Here is a 20,373-nt window from a genome sequence, read left to right as displayed (position 1 = left end):
ATGCTTTAGGAATTGTCTTTTAAAGAAATTCAGCTGTTTGGGCCAGATGCCATTAATCATTATCTGATTTACATATTCATATATTGCTATTGCTTCAAGCAAATATGGTCTTCACTTGTATTCAGGTCAAAACAAATTAGAACAGTAATCGTATAGATTACCTTTGAAATGAAGTAAATACTAATGCTGAGCCTTATTTATTATTTATTCCAATCTGCTACCAAGAGGAAATAAACAGAGAAATGAATGGATGAACGAACTAGTTTTTCTAGTGTAGTTTTTATTTGTAAGGAATAGTTACATAATCAGAAACGTCCAAGTCTTTTTTTCAAGATTATTTCACCACTAGTATAATCAGAACCATTAGTATAATCAGTATAATTTCACCACTAGTATAATCAGCTCTTCATGGTAGAAAATTTGGAAAAATTTCTATACATGTTTCATGCACAATTGCGATCTTATGTGGAATTTTGTCCCCTGCATTTTTTTTTTCTGCTCCTGGGCTTAGAACTCAGCCCCTGGACACTGTCCCTGAGCACTTTTGCTCAAAGCTAACACTCTAATGCTTGAGTCATAGCTCCTATTCTAGCGTTTTGGTGATTACTTGGAGATAAGAGCACAGACTTCTTTCTCCAGCTGGCTTTGGACCACACTCTTCAGCTCTTGGTCTCCTGAGTAGCAAGGATTACAGATGTGAGCCACTGGCATCTGGCAGCATGTATATGTTTCAGAAAATGATAAATGTCTAGAATTCCAGTCACAAAGCATACCAATAGTTGCTATCTAGTTATTTTAATAATACTATCATTCAGTCTCCTCATGTTCAGAGAGAATGGAAATTACATGGGTGCATAATTGATATGTAGTTCAGCCATTAATAAAGCCAAAGATCTGAAAGATATAAAGCAATTACCTAGACAGTCTAGAGGCCATAAACAACTCTAAGGAGTTAGCCAACTACTTCGTCTACATGTGTTCTGGCTGTATAAAATAAATGTCCTACCAACTCTGAATAGAGTGAGCAACTTAATGAAAAAATCTGTTTCTCATTTGATAACATACACACACACACACACACACACACACACACACACTCCTTGCTTTTGTTGTAGAAGAATATGAAATATATGTGTGGGAAAGGCATTATCATATTCTAATTCATAAAAAAGCAGAAGGACTCAAATATTTTTTTTTCTTTCAGCCAGATGAATTGTACTTTGAAGAAGGTGATATTATCTACATTACTGACATGGTAAGCCTAGCTAATGTTTTGTAATATTATGTATGTTCTATAGTTATAATGAAGCTAATATGCAGCTATGAAATTGTAATATTATTTAATGAGTATGTACACTGACGTACTTGTGCAGAAATTTGTTGAATTTAGCACAATTTATAGTATCATAAGGCTGAAAGTAGGCCTTTAGTTGATAAAAAGGAAAATTAGACGAATGAGCTATGTTATATCCACAGAGTATTATGCAATTACAATAAAGAAACGGGAATGCTGTTATGGAGAAATTTAAGCAAACAAAATGCAAGGTGAAAAAATGTCTATATTATGTTTTTGATATTATTATCAAAGGGAAAGTGGGAGAATATATATATATATATGCATATATTATATATATATATATATATAAGATACATATATCTGTTCCCCCCTATTCAAAGTAAAATGAAAGGGCTAGTTATTAAATTAGTTTCTTTTTCTTGTTTGTCAGTTGTGGGGCTTGAACTTGGGCCTGGCCATTGTCCCTGGGCTCTACCACTTGGAGTCATAGCAACACTTCTGGTTTTCTGGTGGTTAATTGGAGATGAGTCCCACAGCATTTCCTGATCTGGGTGGCTTTGAACCGTGATCCTCAGATCTCAGCCTCCTGAGTAGCTACTATTGCAGCCATGAACCAGCGCCCAGCTAAATTAGTTTTCTTTATATGGAGGAAGGGAAGGCAGGAATATACAGAAGGACTTTGAAAAATTATGTTTTGTTTTGAAGATTGAACTTTGGAATGCTTATAAACATTTACATAGTTATAAAGTTAACTAGTAAAATTCCTAAACATGAAAGGTAGAATGGATCAAGTGACTTTAAGAATATCTTGGCAATTGGTATTATGACGCAGAGAAGAAGGTATTTAAAATGACTTTAAAACTCAGCAGTTTGACTACTAGAATACATTTGAAGGACAAAAAGAGCTAGTTTAAAAAAAGGAAAGGAAACTTCAGTCATGATCTAGTTGAGGAAGCGTGGCTATTTTGCTAATTCTTAGATCTTGCATATGCATCTTGGTTCTGAAAAATGAGCCATTAGATTAGTGTTGATTTTCACCTTGGGAGAAAGGATACACACACACACACACACACACACACACACACACACACACACACACACGTAAGATCCTGGAGGTTGAATAGAAACTTAGTAACCCTTCATTTGAGTTGGAAATATTTTATATTTTACCTAAAAGGAAAGAAAAATGTCCCTTCTCAGTTCTTTGAAAGGGCCTAAAAACTACCAAGACTACCATCACAAATGTTATTTCCTACTATAAGGAAAAAGTTTATTTAAGAGATGTTTGAATCTGGCACTGGTTCACACCTATTAGCTAGCTATTCAGGAGGCTGAGATCTAAGGCTAATGGTTCAAAGCCAGCTTGGGCAGGAAAGTCCTGTGAGACTCTTACTAACCACCAGAAAACTGGAAGTGGCACTGTTGCTTGACATGGTAGAGCAAAAGAAGCTCAGGGACAGTGCCCAGGTCCTTTCCAAACAAACAAACAAAAAAGCAAAAGAGAGAGAGGCCAGCCTTGGATATGGGGCAACAAAGGTACGAGATAAACCCAGCACATCCTGTTAATAAAAAGCAGGAAGAAGCCCAAAGGATACAAGGGCCACATTGATGAAAGGACTCAGGAATTAGGAATTAGCTTCAATGGCAACTTCCATTGGCCAGACTGAAGAGTTTGAGTATCATTTAGAACAACAACTTCCAGGAATTAGAATACATTAACAATGGCCAGCTTTATGAGTTCCTAATGTTGCACTGTGGTCTGTGGTGTGAGGGAATGCTAGTGAACCGCAGTTTTATTCTGTCAGCCACTAAAGGAATTGACTGGCACGAAGGGACAAGCATTTACTGTCTTTCCTCCGTCAACTTTAACTTTGAGTAATGTGAGAGTTGAGGTGAGGAAAGTTTGTTTTTACAACGTGTGCTAAAGAAAGGTAGAATAGCCCCCTTGTGCAACCCGTGTGAATAATGGCCCCAAAGGGCAGTCACCCACGGTGACACACCAACCACACAACAGCAGAGCCAACCACACCTTACATGGTGTTCCCCTAAAGAAACTGACCCCAAGCCAGGGGCTGGTGGCTCACGCCTGGAGTCCTAGCTACTCAGAAAGCTGAGATCTGAGGATTGCTGTTTGAAGCCAGCCCAGGCAGGAAAGTACAAATAACCACCAGGAAACCAGAAGTGGAACTGTGGGTCAGAGTGGCCTAGTGCTAGCCTTGGGCAGAAAAGCTCAGGGACAGAGTTCTCAGGCCCCGAGTTTAAGACCCACAATCCACAGGAAAAAAAGAAAAAAAAAACAAAACAGAAAGAAAGAAATTGACCTTACCTATAAAATAACCTTAGTAAAAAGGTTAAAAGCAGAATCTAACTCAGCCTCTAAAATCAGCTATCCATTTGTAGGCGAGACAAGACAAGAAGTAGCATATGCCTAATAACACAGGCAAATAATAATAACAGGCAAAATCTAGACTGAAATTTTACAGAACGAGGCTCTTCAACAGGTATGTTGCAAGAGGTAGAATACAGGGCGGAAAGGAGCCTTTGTCTTGAAAGATGTGTGCTCCTTCTTTGGGATCCCAAATTGTTATCCAATTAGGAAATTTGAATATTGACCTGGAGATTTGATGGTATTGAGGAATTCTGGTTGTGAAACTTTTAAGGTGTGATCATTATCTTTCAAAAAGTCCTTGTAAGTAGACATGTGTCTAAAATTGTCTAGCACCAGCCCTGAGTGAAAACTCAAGTGAGAGTTTAAGGTTCAAAGTTCAAGTCTGAGTACTAGCGTATAAATAAATAAATATCCTTACATATTGAAACAGCTGTAGATGAAATGATGTCAAATTTCATTTAAAATAATCTAGAGAGACTGGATGTGATGGGATTTATGGAACCATATTGGTTACAAATAAAGGATTCATATAGTTTGGAACCATTTATTAGAATATTCTTTCTACTTTTTGCATAGTTTTGAATTTTTTTCTGTGAAAAAAATTGAAAAAGTTGTCAGGCACTGGTGGCTCATGCCTGTGATTCTAGATACTCAGGAGGCTGAGCTCTGAAGACCATGGTTCAAAGCCACCCAGGTAGGAAAGCTTGTGAGACTCTTATCTCCACTTAACCCCTGGAAGTGGAGCTGTGGCTCAAGTAGTAGAGCATTAGCTTTGAACAAAAAATCTTAAGCACCCAGACCCTGAGTTCAGGCCCTAGGACCATAACAAAATAAACAACAAACAACAAATAAAGTTACCCAAAAGATGAAGGTAAAATAGAAAGATCATTAGAAATTCTTCCAGAACATAACATTTTAGAAGAGAAGAACAATTAAACCAGACAAAAAAACCCCACTTCCCCTAGTTAGTTTTCTCTACTTCTCTTTCATGTTATCTCTGAATTGTTTGGCAGTTGAGGCTCTGTAATGAAGTCTATTTGATTCCTGTGTACATTGTAATTTGGTGGTAAGGGGGGGTGGCTACACCTCGCAGTGGTATGGTATGAGGGAGTTGATGAACATGGACATCAAGAAGAAAATAGAAACAGCTCAAGTAAATAACCTCATGATTCATACAAATAAAGCTGCCAGGAAAACAGGAACAAACCAAACCCTAGACGACCAGAGGGAGAGATATAGTAAAGATTAGAGGAGGAATCAATGAACTGGAGACTTAAAAAAAAAAAAGCTGTACATAAGATCAATGAAACAAAATGCTGGTTCTTTGAGAAAAAAAATCAATCAAATTGACAGACCACTAGCTAAATTGGCAAAGAAAAGGAGAAAAGAGACTCAAATCAACAAAATCAGAGACGCCAGAGGTAACATGACAATCCAAAAGATTGCGAAGGACTACTTTCAAAACCTGTACTCAAATAAGATGCCACACATGGACATGGGCAAGTACACTTTACAGTACAGGTATGTGTGGGAAGCAGGTGGTTTTGAGAGAGGTTGAATGGCATCTGGATTTGGCGCCCTGTCACTGAACTCTTTCTTTCCCCAGAGTGATACCAATTGGTGGAAAGGGACTTGCAAAGGCAGGACGGGACTCATTCCAAGCAATTACGGTAAGTGCTGCAGGGGTGGCTTTACTGTGCTCATTTTTGCCTCCTGGTTCTTGAGGCAGGTTTGGCTTCCTCTGCTTGCAGATGTGGAGTTATTGCCATTCTAGGACATTTTCTAGTCTCTGAGCCTCCTGTCATACAGTGGCCAAGAGTAGCAGCTGTGCTTGGGGCCGTACACTGCAGCAGCATGAGATTTCTCCGGAAACACCGTGGTCTTAGGTCAGTCAGCTCTTCTCCCAGAGTCTTTCTTGAATGAATTTGTGATTTTTTTTTTAAAAAGCCCCACTTCATAAGTTCATGTTTGGGGTAATGGAAATCATAGCATGAAAGTTTGGGGAGCCGGAACATGGAGATAGGGTGCTTGCCCCAAAGCTGCTTCTGGTTAGAGAGAGAGACAAGACAGACAAGAATAGATAGGTAGAAATAAGAAAAGTCAGAACATAAGACTAGTAAACAAGGGTACCAAGGTATGGGTTTTAATAGGTTTTCTTCCACTTGTATGTTTGTTTACCATGTAGGCTAGGCTAGTCTTGAACACATGACCCTCCTGCTTCAGTCCCCCCACCCCCCCAGCAACTGCTAGGATTATATTCATGTCCCATCATACCCAATTCTTGTACCTTTTAATAACAAGGCACCTTAGTTAAGACTACTACCTTAGGAATTTAGTTTTCCCATATGTATAAGAACAGGTTTGCATATTTATCTCTTCTATGATTCCTTTAGGATTTAGTATGATGAGTCTTTAGACTAATAGAGCTGGCTTCAGGCATCAATTCCCAAGTACCAGAGAGAACTTAGAAAACACCAATCAGAGTCCTTCAAAGTTCTGGTGAAAATTGGGGTGATGTCTAAGGCTTGGGACCCAGCCCAGGGATCCTGCTCACCTTGGTTTTAGGATGGCACTGTTCTTTGCCAATGCCCATAACCAACAAAATATAACACAGGAAGAAGAAAAAGATCAAAAAAAGAATTCTTTAAATATTTATCTATTTCTGCATTTTTATTTTCTGTTTTGGTGCTGATCCTGAGGCTTGAGGCTAGATCCCGGATGCTGCCCCTAAGTCTATTAGCTCTACTTGGGCTTTTGGCTTCGAACCACAATCCTTAGATCTCAGTTTCCTGAACAGCTAGGATTACAGGTGTGACCTACTGATGCCCAGCTTGGGTTGCCTTATTTTATTTTGTCCTCAAGCTGGGTCCTTTTTTTCCCCTCTGGAAATTGTGGGATATAAACAAGAAGACCCAGCACTCATTGAGCAGCAAAGCAGACTTTTTATTCTTGGCCATGAATAGAAGTGGGAGATAAACTCCTGAATGCTTAAGGATCAGAGCTTATAGATACAGAATAAAAGAAATGGGCTAATAATGGGGAAGGATAGTCTCCTCTTCTCCAGGTCTGGGTGGAGTCTCCAGGAGTTCAAGCGTTGTCTGTTTTCACTCCTTTCATGGTTCGGTCCAGTTGTCCCTGTGGAACTTGTCAGCTGCCACAGCACTGCAGGGTTGTGTCAATTATCACACAGATGGAATTATCATGAACTCGGAGGTGGCCTGGTATTCACCCTGGCAGCCATCTTGGCTTCCAACCACCTAAAGATGAGCTTCTGGCCTCCAGGCACCATGTCCTCAACGATCACTAGATTGAGGGCATGGTAGAAATTCAGCTAGGTCACCTGGGTGGTATTCCAGGAAACATTCGACACCCCCAAATATACCTTTGTAGTACACTCCATTCCAGCCAAAAGAACATTCCGTCACAGTTCTTCCGTGGTGGGAAAAGGTGGTCTTGAAGTCACACTTGAACCCCCAGCCCTCCTTGGAGCACACCTCCTCATTTGAGGACCACAGTCTCTCTCAGGGACTTGTAGGTCTGCCAATTGTCCTTTCTGAACACAGGAGACAAGCTATGTCCCTCGCTGTCTCCTACATGTACTCACACAGAGGAATCAGAATTATCTTTTAGCTATCTTCAGCGTAGGTTAGTTTGGTGAATGAGTGGATATCAGATGCTATCTTTCAAAGTATTTGTTTATTAAATACTTTGAGAGTAAATTCCTGGGGTTTGGTATTAAACACCCTAGTAAATCCCCAGGTTGGACGGTCTGTTTGGCTTTGTTTATGGTTCAGTGAATTACTATGTGATTGCCCCACTGAATGCAGACTTCAGCTTCCTTTAAAGCAGGCAGTATCTTGTTTGGTTCCTTGTTAGTTTTTATCCTCCTTAAGTAAGTGAAGCTGTGTTATCCGAGGCTTTGGCCCTCATAAAGTTGGGATGTGGGTCACTCTGGTAAATCATGGGGCATCCTCAGTGCTGGGATTATACTTTTGCTTTTCAATTTTTTCTAGTGGCTGAGCAGGCAGAATCCATTGACAATCCACTGCATGAAGCTGCAAAAAGAGGTGGGTGTGATTTTCGGTGTTCTGACCGACAGCGATAGTACAGTAGAATGCAGTGATTTTTTTTTGTTTGTGTGTTTTGAGTGATATTGGGGTTTATACTCAGATCTTACTTGCTAGGAAGGTGCTCTACCACTTGAGCCACACCTCCAGTGAATGGAAGGATTTAAAGTATGCAATATGTTAACTTTTGGCAAATGCATGCATCCAGGGAACCAGTACCCAAATTAGAATGTAGAAAACTTCAGCTACCTCTAAATGTGCCCTCACGTACTTGAGATCCTCCCCTCTCCAAAGCCAGCCACTGCGTTGACCTCTAACTATAGATGATTAAAATGTGGTAGGAGAGGCAGAGCAGTTGAAATGTATCTAAGTTTGGACAGGCTGTAGTGGCCATAATGAAGAACCTGAGAGCAAGAGTGTGTCCTGGGGGTGCATTAAGAGAGTACCCATGTGGAGAAGGAGTTCAGGAAAGGGGTTAAGTAGCAATTCGTCTGAAGAGGATGTCTATGATGAGTATGTCCCCTTCCGCTCCCCCCAGCCCAGTTCAAAAAAATCCTAGTGCTCCAGGCTTTATATTTGTCGATGCTTGCTCTACTACTTGAGCACGCTCCACCCTTTTAACTTTAGTTTGCAAATAGGATCTGCATTTGTTTGCCCAGGCTAACATGGATTGTGAATCTCCTATTTACACCTCTTGTATAGCTAGGATGGTAGATGTGTGTCACTATGCTCAGATTATTGGCTGAGAACCTGCTTTATGTTTTATCTGTGCTGGGTTTAAACAGTCCTCCACATCTCAGCCTCCTAAGTAACTAGGATTACAGGGATGTATTACTGTACACCGATTTAGCCATAATTCCTTCCTATAAGCTCTAGAGCATTTTGCTATATTTGGAGACATTTTTACTGCCATGACTTGGGAAGGATACTACTGGCATATTTTGGGAATGTCACTGAAGCTCCACAACATAAAATTCTCTGGCCCCAAATGCCGGTAGCACTATGGTTGCCACAGATAATGAGGTGTTTTGGTAAAGCATTGGTAAGCATTTTCCCTTCTGTTCTGGGTCTTTTTAGAAGCTGAATGTGCATAAGGAAATTATGGGTTTAGAGGTACTAAGCTGCCATTTAAAAACAATTCTTTGTAAATTCAATACTTAGAGCATTAGCCTGAAGAGTTTTAATTTATAGTTATGTTTTAGCATCTAAGGACCATAGATTAGAGTAGCTTATGTAGTATGCCTTGTCTTATAGGAACTTAATGTATGGATAGGAATGCCTCAACTTTGTTTTTAGGTTTGACTGGTTTTCATTCCAAGCTTCAGAATTTCACAAAGAAAGACAAATGCACATATACAAATGTATATATATATGTACAGACATATATATTTGCCATATATATATATTTACAGAATATCTTCAGCAGATCTACTTAGATAGCACTTCCTGTCACTCTACCATTAAAGCTTGATGTGAATGCTTTCCTTTAATACACGGAGAGTCAAAATGTGCAAGAATAAATGCACCAGATGGGCAGGTCTCCATTTAAGACTTGATGACGATCCGCCACAAATGGAAGCTGATGAAAGATTAAATTGACTGAAAAGCATAAGATCTTCTTTCTGGTGTTTTTGATGCCTGTCAACTTGTTCCAGGCAACCTGAGCTGGCTGAGAGAGTGCTTGGACAACCGAGTGGGCGTGAACGGCTTAGACAAAGCTGGGAGCACAGCCTTGTACTGGGCTTGCCACGGGGGTCACAAAGGTACTGTGTGTCGTTGGCGGTGACAAATCCCTGTGCTGCTGGGAAAAATAGTGTGTCACCTAAGGGAGCCAGAGTTACGAGAATGGAAACCCAATGATGCTGGTTATTGTTTCGGAATTCTCTGGAACTTCAGCCCAAAGCCTTGCTCCTGGAGGCCGTGCCGAGCAGCTTGCATCCTCGCCGTACATTCTGCTCCCTGGAAAGGCTGCAAAGTGCTTTTCTTTTTTCCTCTCAGGCTTAGAAAGTTTGCCAGAAAACAGAAGTACTTCAAACACAAATCCATTGTTTGAATCTTGCAGAGAAGGAAAGGGAAAATTTAGCTTTTCCCAAGACAGGTTTTAATGATTGGCATTTTTTAACCTCTCCCTTACTTTTTCTTCCTCAAGGCTGGTGCTCTACCACTTGAGCCATGTTTCCACTTCCAGCTTTTTGTTGGATAATTGGAGATAAAGAGTCTCGATGACTTTTCTGCCCAGACAGGTTTTGAACCACGATCCTCAGATAGCAGCTTCCTGCATAGCTATTATACCCAGCTATGATATACATGTTAAGTTAAATGCAAGCAATTGACTTCAGAAGAAAGACGTTGTTGTCTTAAACTTATAATTCATTTGATGGTCTCTCTATGGAAATCAGTACAAATGACCAATTACATTTCTAGTTGTTTTTTTCAACATTGGCCCCAAATGTACCATACCAATCTTTCTATCTCTTTCTCTAACACAAAAAATACAGAGCCCAACTAACTAAGTAGCCTACAGCACAGGGAAACTTGTGACTGCTTTCTCTCTCCAAAGAAAATCTGTCTTACTGTTGGTCACATGCAGATCATGTGAACTTGCAAGCAGCAAAACCATTTGTATATTTTTTTCTCAGTAATACTACTTCATAGATTCTTTTTTTCCCCTGTGTATAGATTGTTTGGCAAATTTGTTATAAGAATTTGCTTGAAAATCTTCCTAAAAAAATCTTCTCTTGAAATATGATTGTGCCTACTTTCATCAGGTCTTGTATTTCTTGCTTAAAAAGCATCTTTTCTATTTGACTTTCAGATGTGGTGGAAGTTCTGTTTACTCAGTCCAATATTGAACTGAACCAGCAGGTGAGTCTGCTCACTGGGAAGGCTCTCCAGACACACCTGGCCAGTTGTGTTTGGGACAGGACAGCCTACGGCGTGCACAGGGTTTTAGTCAGAAAACTGTGAGCACCTAGGATTTGTTTCTTGTTATTTTTATTTTGTGTTGCTGTCTTGAGGATGCAACCCAGGGCTTCACACATGCTAAGGAAGCACCCTACCACGCAGTGACAGTCCTAGCCCTTCAAGCATATAAAAAGTATTATTATTTTAGTCTGTAAGTTGTTATTATAAAGGTGATGTACAGAGGGGTTATAATGTCATAAGTCAGGTAATGAATACATTTCTTTTTGGACAATATCACCCCTTCCTTCACTCTGTTATTATTTTTAACATTCAAATTAGCCAATACCTCTGCAGATGTAGTTTGGCCTCCTGGTTGATTGGAGAAGGTTTAAACTTGCTGATGGTGCCCTGATCTCATCTTACAGTATCCCAGCACTCCATGTGTCCACCCGTGCTCCTCCTGAAGTGTGTGATCCTAGGCTTGGGTTATATTACCTAGGATAACACTGTCAAAATAATGGCCACTGCTTGTATAATTTCTTTCTTTCTTATTGTCTTCTGTTTATCTTTAAAGAATCTTATTCAGACTTTTATGATTTATCCTCTCTTGGTATCCTTGTATAAAATGCTTAAGATAATCAGTGAGTTCCCAGAACCTCCCACCCTGAGCAACTTAGCCTCCGCTGCCCGTTTCTACCTTCCCCTCTGTTCTGTGTTGTAGCTTCATTGTTCTGAGTCCTGTGTCTTTTTTTGTCGCAGAACATCTTTGGGTAGAATCTTGAAAAAGGAGAAGGTTGAGATGGGTTATTTGGCTTGACACAAGTTTATATTCCTCAGTGCCCACTGCCCTGTGGGATTCTCATTTCGGGGGTTGTTTTTGAGAGGTTTGATGTTGGTTTGATTCTTTTATTATTATTTTTATTTTTGGGTCCTGTCGTGGGGCCTGAACTCTGGGCCTGGGTGCTGTCCTTCAGCTCTTCAGCTCAAGGCTAGCACTCTACCACTTGAGCCACAGCGCCACTTCTGACTTTTTTCTTTTTGCTTATGTGGTGCTGAGGAATCGAACCCAGGGCCTCAGGCATTCAAGGCAAGTGCTCTACCACCGAGCCACCTTCCCAGCCCCTTGGTTTGATTCTTGTATTAGGCAGTTTTCTGTTACTATCATGAAATATCTCAGGCAGGTTACTCTATAATGAAAGGAGGTTTATTCAGCTAACAGTCCTAGAGATTCAAGGGCAAGGTGCCAGTATCAGTATGGCTGTGGTGAAGACCTTAAGGTGGTTGGCATCATCATGGTGGGAGCATCTGAGAAGGACAGATCTCATTCCCAGATAGGAAGCCAGACTGACTACGGCATCTGTTCCTTGTAGGTTAGGATTCTAGGCATGCCATCGAGAGCATCTGAGCTCAGATTCTCAAGGGGGAGCCCAGATATCAACTGTGAGTGGGCTTCTTCCAGGCTCACTTAAGTCATTGGGAAACTTGAGTTTCTTGCCTTGCAGTCTTGAGACCCTCTGCTGCCTCTCCACAGACAGTTCACACCATGGCTGTTTACATTCTTGCTCAAGGTGGATATAGGAGATGGGATGCCTGCCTCTGTATCTTTTTTGTTTTTTAACTAGTGAAGCACTAATGTATGATACACCTATCTTTCCCAACCAAAAATCTGGTATTTCAGCAGCCTAGCGTTTCTCAGAGTAATTGTTCCTGTACTTTCCTCAGCTCCCCACATGCATGCTTTAACAGGAGCCTACGGAGCAGTGTGTTTGGGGAAACTCTATACTGCTGTGTTCCTTTTTGATTAAGCAGATGTTTACTGAACCAGTTGTGAGTTAGTTAATGCACATTGAAGAGGCTGTAGGTAGATTCAATGTAGAGAAGCAGATTAATCAATTAATTTTGCTTAATGTAGGTTGGAGGGGAAAAGGTAGGAATAGGAATTTCATGAAATTCCTATTAATACAAATTTCTAAATAGGTTTGTACAGAGGATAAACAAAAAGGAGTTTGAGCTCTTGTCCTTTTGCTCTTTCTACCAATAGATTATGCAGTCACTAGCTCTTGTTTGTCAGGAACAATTCTGGCCCATTTGACCAAACCAAAATAACATATTATGGGGCTGGGAACGTGGCTTAGTGGTAGGGTGCTTGCTCTACATGCATGAGGACTGGGTTCAATTCATCAGCACCACATAAGGAGAAAAAGACGGAAGTGGCACTGTGGCTCAAGTGGTAGAGCGCTAGTGTTGAGCTGAAGAGCTGAGGGACAGTGCCCAGGCCCAGAGTTCAGGCCCCATGACCAGCAAAATATAAAAATTAAAACATTAAAAAATGCATATTATGGCCATCTTTTCCCCCCAATATTAAGTTTTATTTCATTTACCATTTTTAATGTTTAATTTTAATTGTAAAGGTGATGTACAGAGGGGTTACAGTTATGTTAGGTAATGAGTACATTTCTTTTTGAACAGTGTCACACCCTCCCTCATTTTTCTCCCAGTTTTTTTTCCTCCCTCCTTCCCTACCCCCCAAGGCGCATAGTTCATTTCCAACAGAGTATCTAGTGACTATCACTATTGAATTATTTCACGTGTCTCACCATTTCTGTGCTTTCCCTTCCCCTCCCTAAATCAGATAAACTTACACACAAGACAAAGGGTGCAGAAATCAAGAACAGCAACAAAAGGAAAATAAACAGAAGGGAGGAAAAAGACCCACAAACAGTACAATAAAAAGCCATTTCTTGGAGTTACATTTCTTGGAGGTCCTTTCAATAAGCATCATTTCATGTGATCATAGGCACCTAGCTGTTGACTTGTTTAAGCAGTTTCTTGCTATCTTATTTCTGTTTCCTCATCCCACTCCAGTGTCTCCAGGATGATGCATTCTGGATTCTTGCTAGGTTTCTGAACAGGCTAATCAAGCAGCTTCCACCTGCTGTCTCTCTCTGCTGCCATCTGCATTTCATTCTGAACTTCCGCCATGTTGCTTTCTGCCCTTCCTCCCAGGCCTTCCATCTCCCCACATCATTCCCTGTTCTCCTTAGAACTTTACCACTCAGTGTTCTCACTTCAGGCTTGATGAGAGTAGATCTAATGTCTCCATTCAAGCCACTCCCTCGTTTTCAAATGTCACTTGCTCTCTCTGCCACCACAGAACAAGCTGGGGGACACGGCTTTGCATGCTGCCGCCTGGAAGGGCTATGCCGACATTGTCCAGTTGCTTCTGGCAAAAGGTAAAGGTGGTGCTGAGTTGATCTGGCCTTGGCTTACTGGGAAAGATAGACTCCATCTAGTCATACTGCTCACAATAGTAGGAAGATGATCACCTCCTTATTTGAAACTGGGAATTTAGCTTTCTGTCTATCTATATCATAGAGTTGTTTTTGTTGAGTGAACTTCTGTACTTTCTGACCTTTGTGTCAATATATTTCTAGATTCTGAGGTAATTTTATCACCAAGACAAGGACAGAGTGGGTGGTGGAGTTCTCCCTTGAACAGTGAGTTAGGCAACTAGTTTCCTCTGGGAATGTATTACAAAAGAGTATACCTAAAGATGTCAAATAGCCCCTCAAACTCAGCCCCAGGGTGTGTATGTGTGTGTGTGTGTGTGTGTGTGTGCATACGCCCGCGTGCTAGTACTGAAATTTGAACTTGGAGTCATGAGCTCTCGCTTGGCTTTTCTGCTCAAGGCTGATGCTCTGCCCCTTGAGCCACATCGCTACTTCCAGCGTTTTGCTGGTTAATTGGAGATAAGATTTTCATGGACTTTTCTGCCCCAGCTGGCTTCAAACCAAACCACAGTCCTTAGATCTCAGCCTCCTGAATAGCGAGGACTACAAGCATGAGCCACCACTACCCCGCTGCCAGCAGTCAAAGATGTGTCTTTGGAATTCACAGATTCCTGCTCAGATGCACATACCGTCTAGTGTGTGGGTACATGGTTTAGGGCTTGCCAAGGGTGTGATAAACACATCCCCGAAAGTAGTCCTGTAGGGACTAGAAGGGAAAGCCTCTTTTAATGGAGCATATACTTCCACAGGTACAGCAAGAAGCTATTTGGCTATTCACGCCAAATACTGTTTAGTCCTAGGCCCCAATTGTTCGCGAGTTTGATAGCCTTGGTGGAATAAGCATTGACTCCTGCTATACACTCTTGAAAGATGACTGACTTTTTCTTGTGTTGGGAAGGTGCCAGGACAGACTTGAGAAACAATGAGAAGAAGCTGGCCCTGGACATGGCCACGAATGCGGCCTGTGCGTCTCTCCTGAAAAAGAAGCAGGGAACAGGTATTTACTTTTTCAGTTCTTTCTCTGTGTATTCTAAGGCTTATCAGGTCACACTGGGAAGATTTTTTTTTCTTGGTAAATTCTTTAGATGATTCTGAACTTTGATTTATACATCCTTGTTCTAACCCAGAACCTCCAAAGTTGAAGAACACCCAGACACAGACAGAAATCTGGAGAAATATAAGGACCTTCCACCCTGTTCTTGTCTCTTTTGTTCCTTGTAAGCTATGTCTTCTCACCTTGTTCTTCATAGTAGTCCATTCTGGAGATCCAACCCCTTTCCCCTGGTCTAGAAAAGTTCTTAGGAGTAGTTTTGACTATATGTTGTTCAAATTGAGCATCTCATGGCTCCATGGTTATATTTTGCTTCTAATTTAAACAAGGATACTTGTAAATTTTATTTTAAAGGATTCTAGATTTTGTTAAACATTTTGGACTTTGTGTGTGTGTGTGTGTGTGGCAATACTGGATGCTGTCCCTGAAGCTCTTCAGCTCCAGGCTAGCACTCTACCACTTGAGCCACAGTACCACTTCTGGTTTTTTGGTGGTTTATTGGAGATAAGAGTCTCATGGACTTTCCTGCCCAGGCTGGCTTTGACTCATGATCCCAGATCTCAGCCTCTTGAGTAGCTAGGATTACTTTTTCTACATTTTTAGTGGTTTTCATTACATTTTCATACATGAATATAATGTACTTTGATCATATTAATGCTCCCTATTCAGGGATGGTTTTAAAAGGTACATGCCTTTTTAATTTAAAAAAAATTGGGGTGCCAGTATACTAGGGCTTGAAATGAGGGCCTTTAGTTCTTGCTTAGCTCTTCTGTTCTCAGAGTGGGAGAGTATGTGAGGAAAAAAAAATACAGAAGCTCTTGTGGTTGCTTTGAAAGAAAAGTGTTAAGACACAATGACTCACTTGTGATGATTATTCATGCGAGCTGTTTATTGACCTCTCTGCATGTAACTAGTGAAGGTGTCTTCCCTCAATTATTCTGATGAATTCAGCAAGGACCTGTCTTGAACTACTTGTTCATTTACTTCTCCCTTCCTACCACATTCATCATCAACCTCCTGGCCCATTCATTGCCAAGTCCAAGAGGTGAAAGTAGAGAAAGGTTTGAACAGAGGGGACATTAAATACCCCTTCATTTGACTTCTCAGACCTTGCTCCTTTAATGTTTGACACTTGGATACCCATTAAAATGTAAATGAACAGTAGTACATTATGGTCACAATTTTCTAGGACGAAATTGGTGTCATAGAAGGTGTACTTTTTACAAATCTTTACGTGGTTGTTCATTATGCCGGGCCTTCTTTAATGGTCTAAAGTTCAGCTGATCCATATTGATACAGAATTACCAAAAAGAACAGAATATATATCCAAAGAGGCAAAGGACATTTGTTTTCTTGTTTTTTTTCCCCCTCTTACTTATGATATTGGGGCTTGAACTTGGGGACTCATACTTATTAGGCAATCTGCTACTTGAACTACACTCCCCAGCCTTTTCTTTTTGCTTTAGTTATGCTTCAGATTTAGTATCATGTTTTCTTCCTCGAGCCTGGTCTTGGACCAAGATTCTCCTACCTATGACTCCCACATAGCTGGGATTGCAGGTTTGTATAGCAGCTACCACATCTGACACGTTTTCTTGTTGAGAGTTCATTTGTATAATGGAGTACTGATTACATTTTGAATTAATTTTTGGACCATCGATCTCCAATATTTCTTGTTTTATCAGAAGAACCACATTTTTTTAAAATATAATTTTATCGTTTATTATTAAGATGTTGTCCAGAGGGGTTACTGTTTCATAAGTTAGGTAATAAGTACGTTTCTTTTTTACCCTTCCTTTGCTTTCTCCCAGTTTCCCCTCCCATTGCTGCTCACAAGTTGCATAAGTCATTTTCCACATAGCATGAATATGAATAGCATGATTGCATTTGTTCGCCCTTCTTCCCTCCCTTTCTACAACAGATGTTTTTTTTACTATCTCTTATTCAGTTGCTAGCGGAAGCAGCAAAATAGAAAAAGGCCCTTAGGCTCCTGCTTTAGTCCATCACAAGAAATAAACAGTTCTCTCTTCATGATTTGCCAAAGGAGCCTCCCAGAATTCATCTGTGTAGACCTCCAGGAATCCCTTGTTTCTTTTGTCTTTTCTTCCAGATCGATCTTTGCCCTGAATTTTAATTTTACTCTTCCACTTTACTTCAGATGTAGAGTAAACCACTTACCAGTCTGAGATTTCTCATTCAAGCCCTGATTAATGCTCACGGGCAGAGTCAATCTTCTTCGATTAGCCCTTCATGGACACGGTTTCTCCTAAGGGAAAGAAAAGCATTTATCGGCTGATCTGGCACTGCCCAGAGCCATTTTATTGGGAAGCCGTATTTGCAGCTGTGTGGAGAGATACTCTAGCTTGAAGTTGGCCTCCCTGCCCCTCTCCCCACCCCAACTCCTCCTCGCTGCTTTGGTTGGGTTAGCAAGAAGGGACTGTGGCCCAACTTCCTTTCTCTGCCACTAACTTCCTGTGGCTAGACAAATACTCCCCAAAGTCTTGAGCAAGGAGTTAGGTTCTTCCAAGCTGAAGCGTCTCAGAGTCTTGTGCGTTTCATATTCTTGATCAGGATAAGCAAAGGCTGTATCTAGTCCTGACTTGCTGGGAAGTGGTTAAATTTGTGTTAATTGCATCATGGATTTATTAATGAGACAATCTCAGGGTCTGGCAGACAGTGCCCAGAAATGAACCTTCATATTTCAGATTTCATGCTATGTTTTTCCTTGCTTTATTCCCTCAATCATCCAATTTAAAATTTTAAAATTCATATTATGATCATAGGTGGATGCAGGTTGTATGTACCATTTGGCCATGTCCTCCGGCTTGAACTCTAATCTAGAAATGGTATAATTGGATATTATTTGATAAAAACCAATTTTCTTATAATCTTTTCTCAGACAAAAAACTTACAGATTGTGATTATCACGAAGGATTACTTTGGGATGGAGGAGTAGAGGCCAGGGTCGTACTTAACAGCTGAGCCCCTTAAATTAAAAAAAATTAAATATAATTAACATTAAGTGAAACACAAATGTCAGATGTCTAGCTAGATAAATTGTTTTTCTTACTGCATGTACCCGTGTACCCAAACATGTGTCTAGCTAGAGAACATTCCCACACACAAGTAGTCAAATACAATACACTCTGTCAGTCACCATAGATTGTTTTTGGGTAGCTAGGATTATAGGTACGAGCCACTGGGTGCCTGGCTGTGCTTGATATTTTTCACGTACAGTATTGTCTACAAGGTTTATCTATGTGACTGTGTCTGTCCTTCTGCCACTTAGTTATCCTTTGTTGGCTTATGAGCTTGTTTGTGTAAGTGCTGATGTTTGGGGAGCTTGTGGCTGAGGGGGGATGGACATGAGGAATGCTGCTAAGCCATGTGTTGTCTTGCTGGCTGCACATCAGTGGACAGTGGAGACACTCAGTCAATGCGTTGTCTACACTTGCGCACCACCCAACACATTTACCTAACCGTTTGTAAGCTAAATCTAGTTTCTACATAGAAGGGAAACCATACATCCTTTGTCTCTAGGCCCGAGTTACTTCACTTAACATAATTTTTCCAAGTCTTTCCATTTCTTGACAAATGATACAATAGCATTCTTTCTAGTGGATGAGTAAAATTCCATTGTGTGTGTGTGTGTTGTGTATGTGTGTATCACATTTTCTTTATCCATTCAAGAATTTGACCAGGTAGTTGAACAGATGACAGTAAAAGAGGAGCTGTCTTCCTTTTGACGCTCATTCAGGGTGTCTTTACCATTTGATTAGTGCAACTATTTCTATTTTTGAACCTTAACAAATTAGCACACATGAGCTGTACAAGAGGAATTTCACAGTGACATTTCCATTATGTACGCAGTGTATCCCTCAGCCTTCCCACCCTTCTCTTATTCTCTTATTTTCTAAGTCACCATCATTTACTTGTGAGAATACTTTGATTTCAAGTTGTTGTAGAATGAAAGTGAACTTTAGATGTTTTCGTCTATTCTCTTTCTCTATTGGCTATCTCTCTATCCAGTAACCTTGTCTCGAGGTAAGGGCTCAGGCTGTGGGCAGACTGGGCCACATCTACCTTTGTCCCTGGGCGGAAGGCTGTGGGGAACTCCACTGTCACAGCAGAGTGACTCTGGTGTCCCCGTGTCACGGTGCGTGTGGCTGATCACTTTGCGTTAGAAATGGACTCAAAGTGCTTCACTACCCTACATGGATAAGAAGAGGTAGACACATTTATTCGTCAGGCTCTCCACTGGCAGAAGCTTAGTTTCTTAAAAGCAAACACAGGAAGATCTCAGGGAAAATATTATCCCTGCTTCTAGGAGAAGATTATAGTTAAATTGAAGGGGGAAAAATGGAAGCAATTTGTACGTTCTGTGTTTTACCTTCTCTCCCTGTTCTTTTAGATGCAGTTCGAACATTAAGCAATGCTGAGGACTACCTTGATGATGAAGACTCAGATTAATTCTCTGGTGGAGCTTTGACATCTAGAACTTCTTTTGCTTTTGCCATTCCAAAACTTATTTTTTGCCGGAAGAGTATTGATAACTGTACAAACAAAAGTGTCTATGTAGACATGACAGTATTGCACTGTGAATAGGACGTGTAAGTGAATGTCTCACCTTTGTTTTGCCAATAAGTGATGGAAAACTTTGCTCTGTAAAATACATTTATATTCACCAGAGTAGAACAAGAAGAGATTATTTCTATTTATCAAGTTAAAGGAATTTTAAGAATATTTTGCCTTAAAAAATCAGATCTCTCTCTCTCTCTCTCTTTTCTTTCTGTTTCATTCAAGTTCTTTACCTCAAGGATTGGAATCTCTTGAATGGATTTTTAAAAGGGGGGATGCTTGTTATAATAACAGACCAAAATACTTAATAGAAAATTGTCAGCTGTTCTGACAGAAATAAACATTTTAAGAGACTTCATTCCTTTTGGGTGTTTTTGCGCCATCATTCATGGTTAGTAAATGGAGCCAACTCTTTATACTGAAATAAGAACTGGTTTGTGTTTTTTAAATTGCTTTTTATATTAGTACAGAAGAACCATGCTAGCGATGTTTAAGGCCACCTTTCTGTATCTGTTTTGATTAATCAAGACAGTAACCAATGAGCAGATGACTATATAGTGAAGTATATAATTTGAATAATTCTGAGATGTTTAGTTTTATTTCTCAGGTTATAGAGTGAGGAAACTCAGTAACTTGTTACAGTTTGCTTAATTGAAAAGTTAAACATGTTAATATCCTCAAAAAAAAAAAAGCTGCCCTCATTTTCCATAGGAAAAAGTTGAGTCATGCCTTTTTTCATATACATTATTTTCTCTTGCCACATTCCTTTTCTCAAAATGCAGGTCTAGCCTGTAACA

At 40.4% G+C, this 20,373-nt stretch overlaps 1 protein-coding gene across 1 annotated transcript in view; it reads left to right on the top strand.

The window, feature by feature from the left end:
• The window catches only part of Ostf1 (osteoclast stimulating factor 1), a 53,023-nt gene extending 33,094 nt beyond the window's left edge, over window positions 1-19,929 (top strand). The window contains exons 3-10 of the mRNA XM_013018481.1: window positions 1,205-1,255; window positions 5,293-5,356; window positions 7,700-7,753; window positions 9,409-9,516; window positions 10,569-10,618; window positions 13,812-13,890; window positions 14,846-14,944; window positions 19,410-19,929. Coding sequence (XP_012873935.1) covers window positions 1,205-1,255; window positions 5,293-5,356; window positions 7,700-7,753; window positions 9,409-9,516; window positions 10,569-10,618; window positions 13,812-13,890; window positions 14,846-14,944; window positions 19,410-19,468 — 564 coding nt within the window. The 3' untranslated portion in view covers window positions 19,469-19,929. The remainder of the gene's footprint in view (window positions 1-1,204; window positions 1,256-5,292; window positions 5,357-7,699; window positions 7,754-9,408; window positions 9,517-10,568; window positions 10,619-13,811; window positions 13,891-14,845; window positions 14,945-19,409) is intronic.
• The last annotated feature ends 444 nt before the right edge of the window (window positions 19,930-20,373 follow it).

The sequence above is a fragment of the Dipodomys ordii genome, unplaced genomic scaffold (assembly GCF_000151885.1).
Source record: "Dipodomys ordii isolate 6190 unplaced genomic scaffold, Dord_2.0 Scaffold40, whole genome shotgun sequence".
Taxonomy (NCBI): domain Eukaryota; kingdom Metazoa; phylum Chordata; class Mammalia; order Rodentia; family Heteromyidae; genus Dipodomys; species Dipodomys ordii.
Note: the sequence above shows the minus strand (reverse complement) of the source record. Positions and strands in the feature narration are given on the sequence as shown.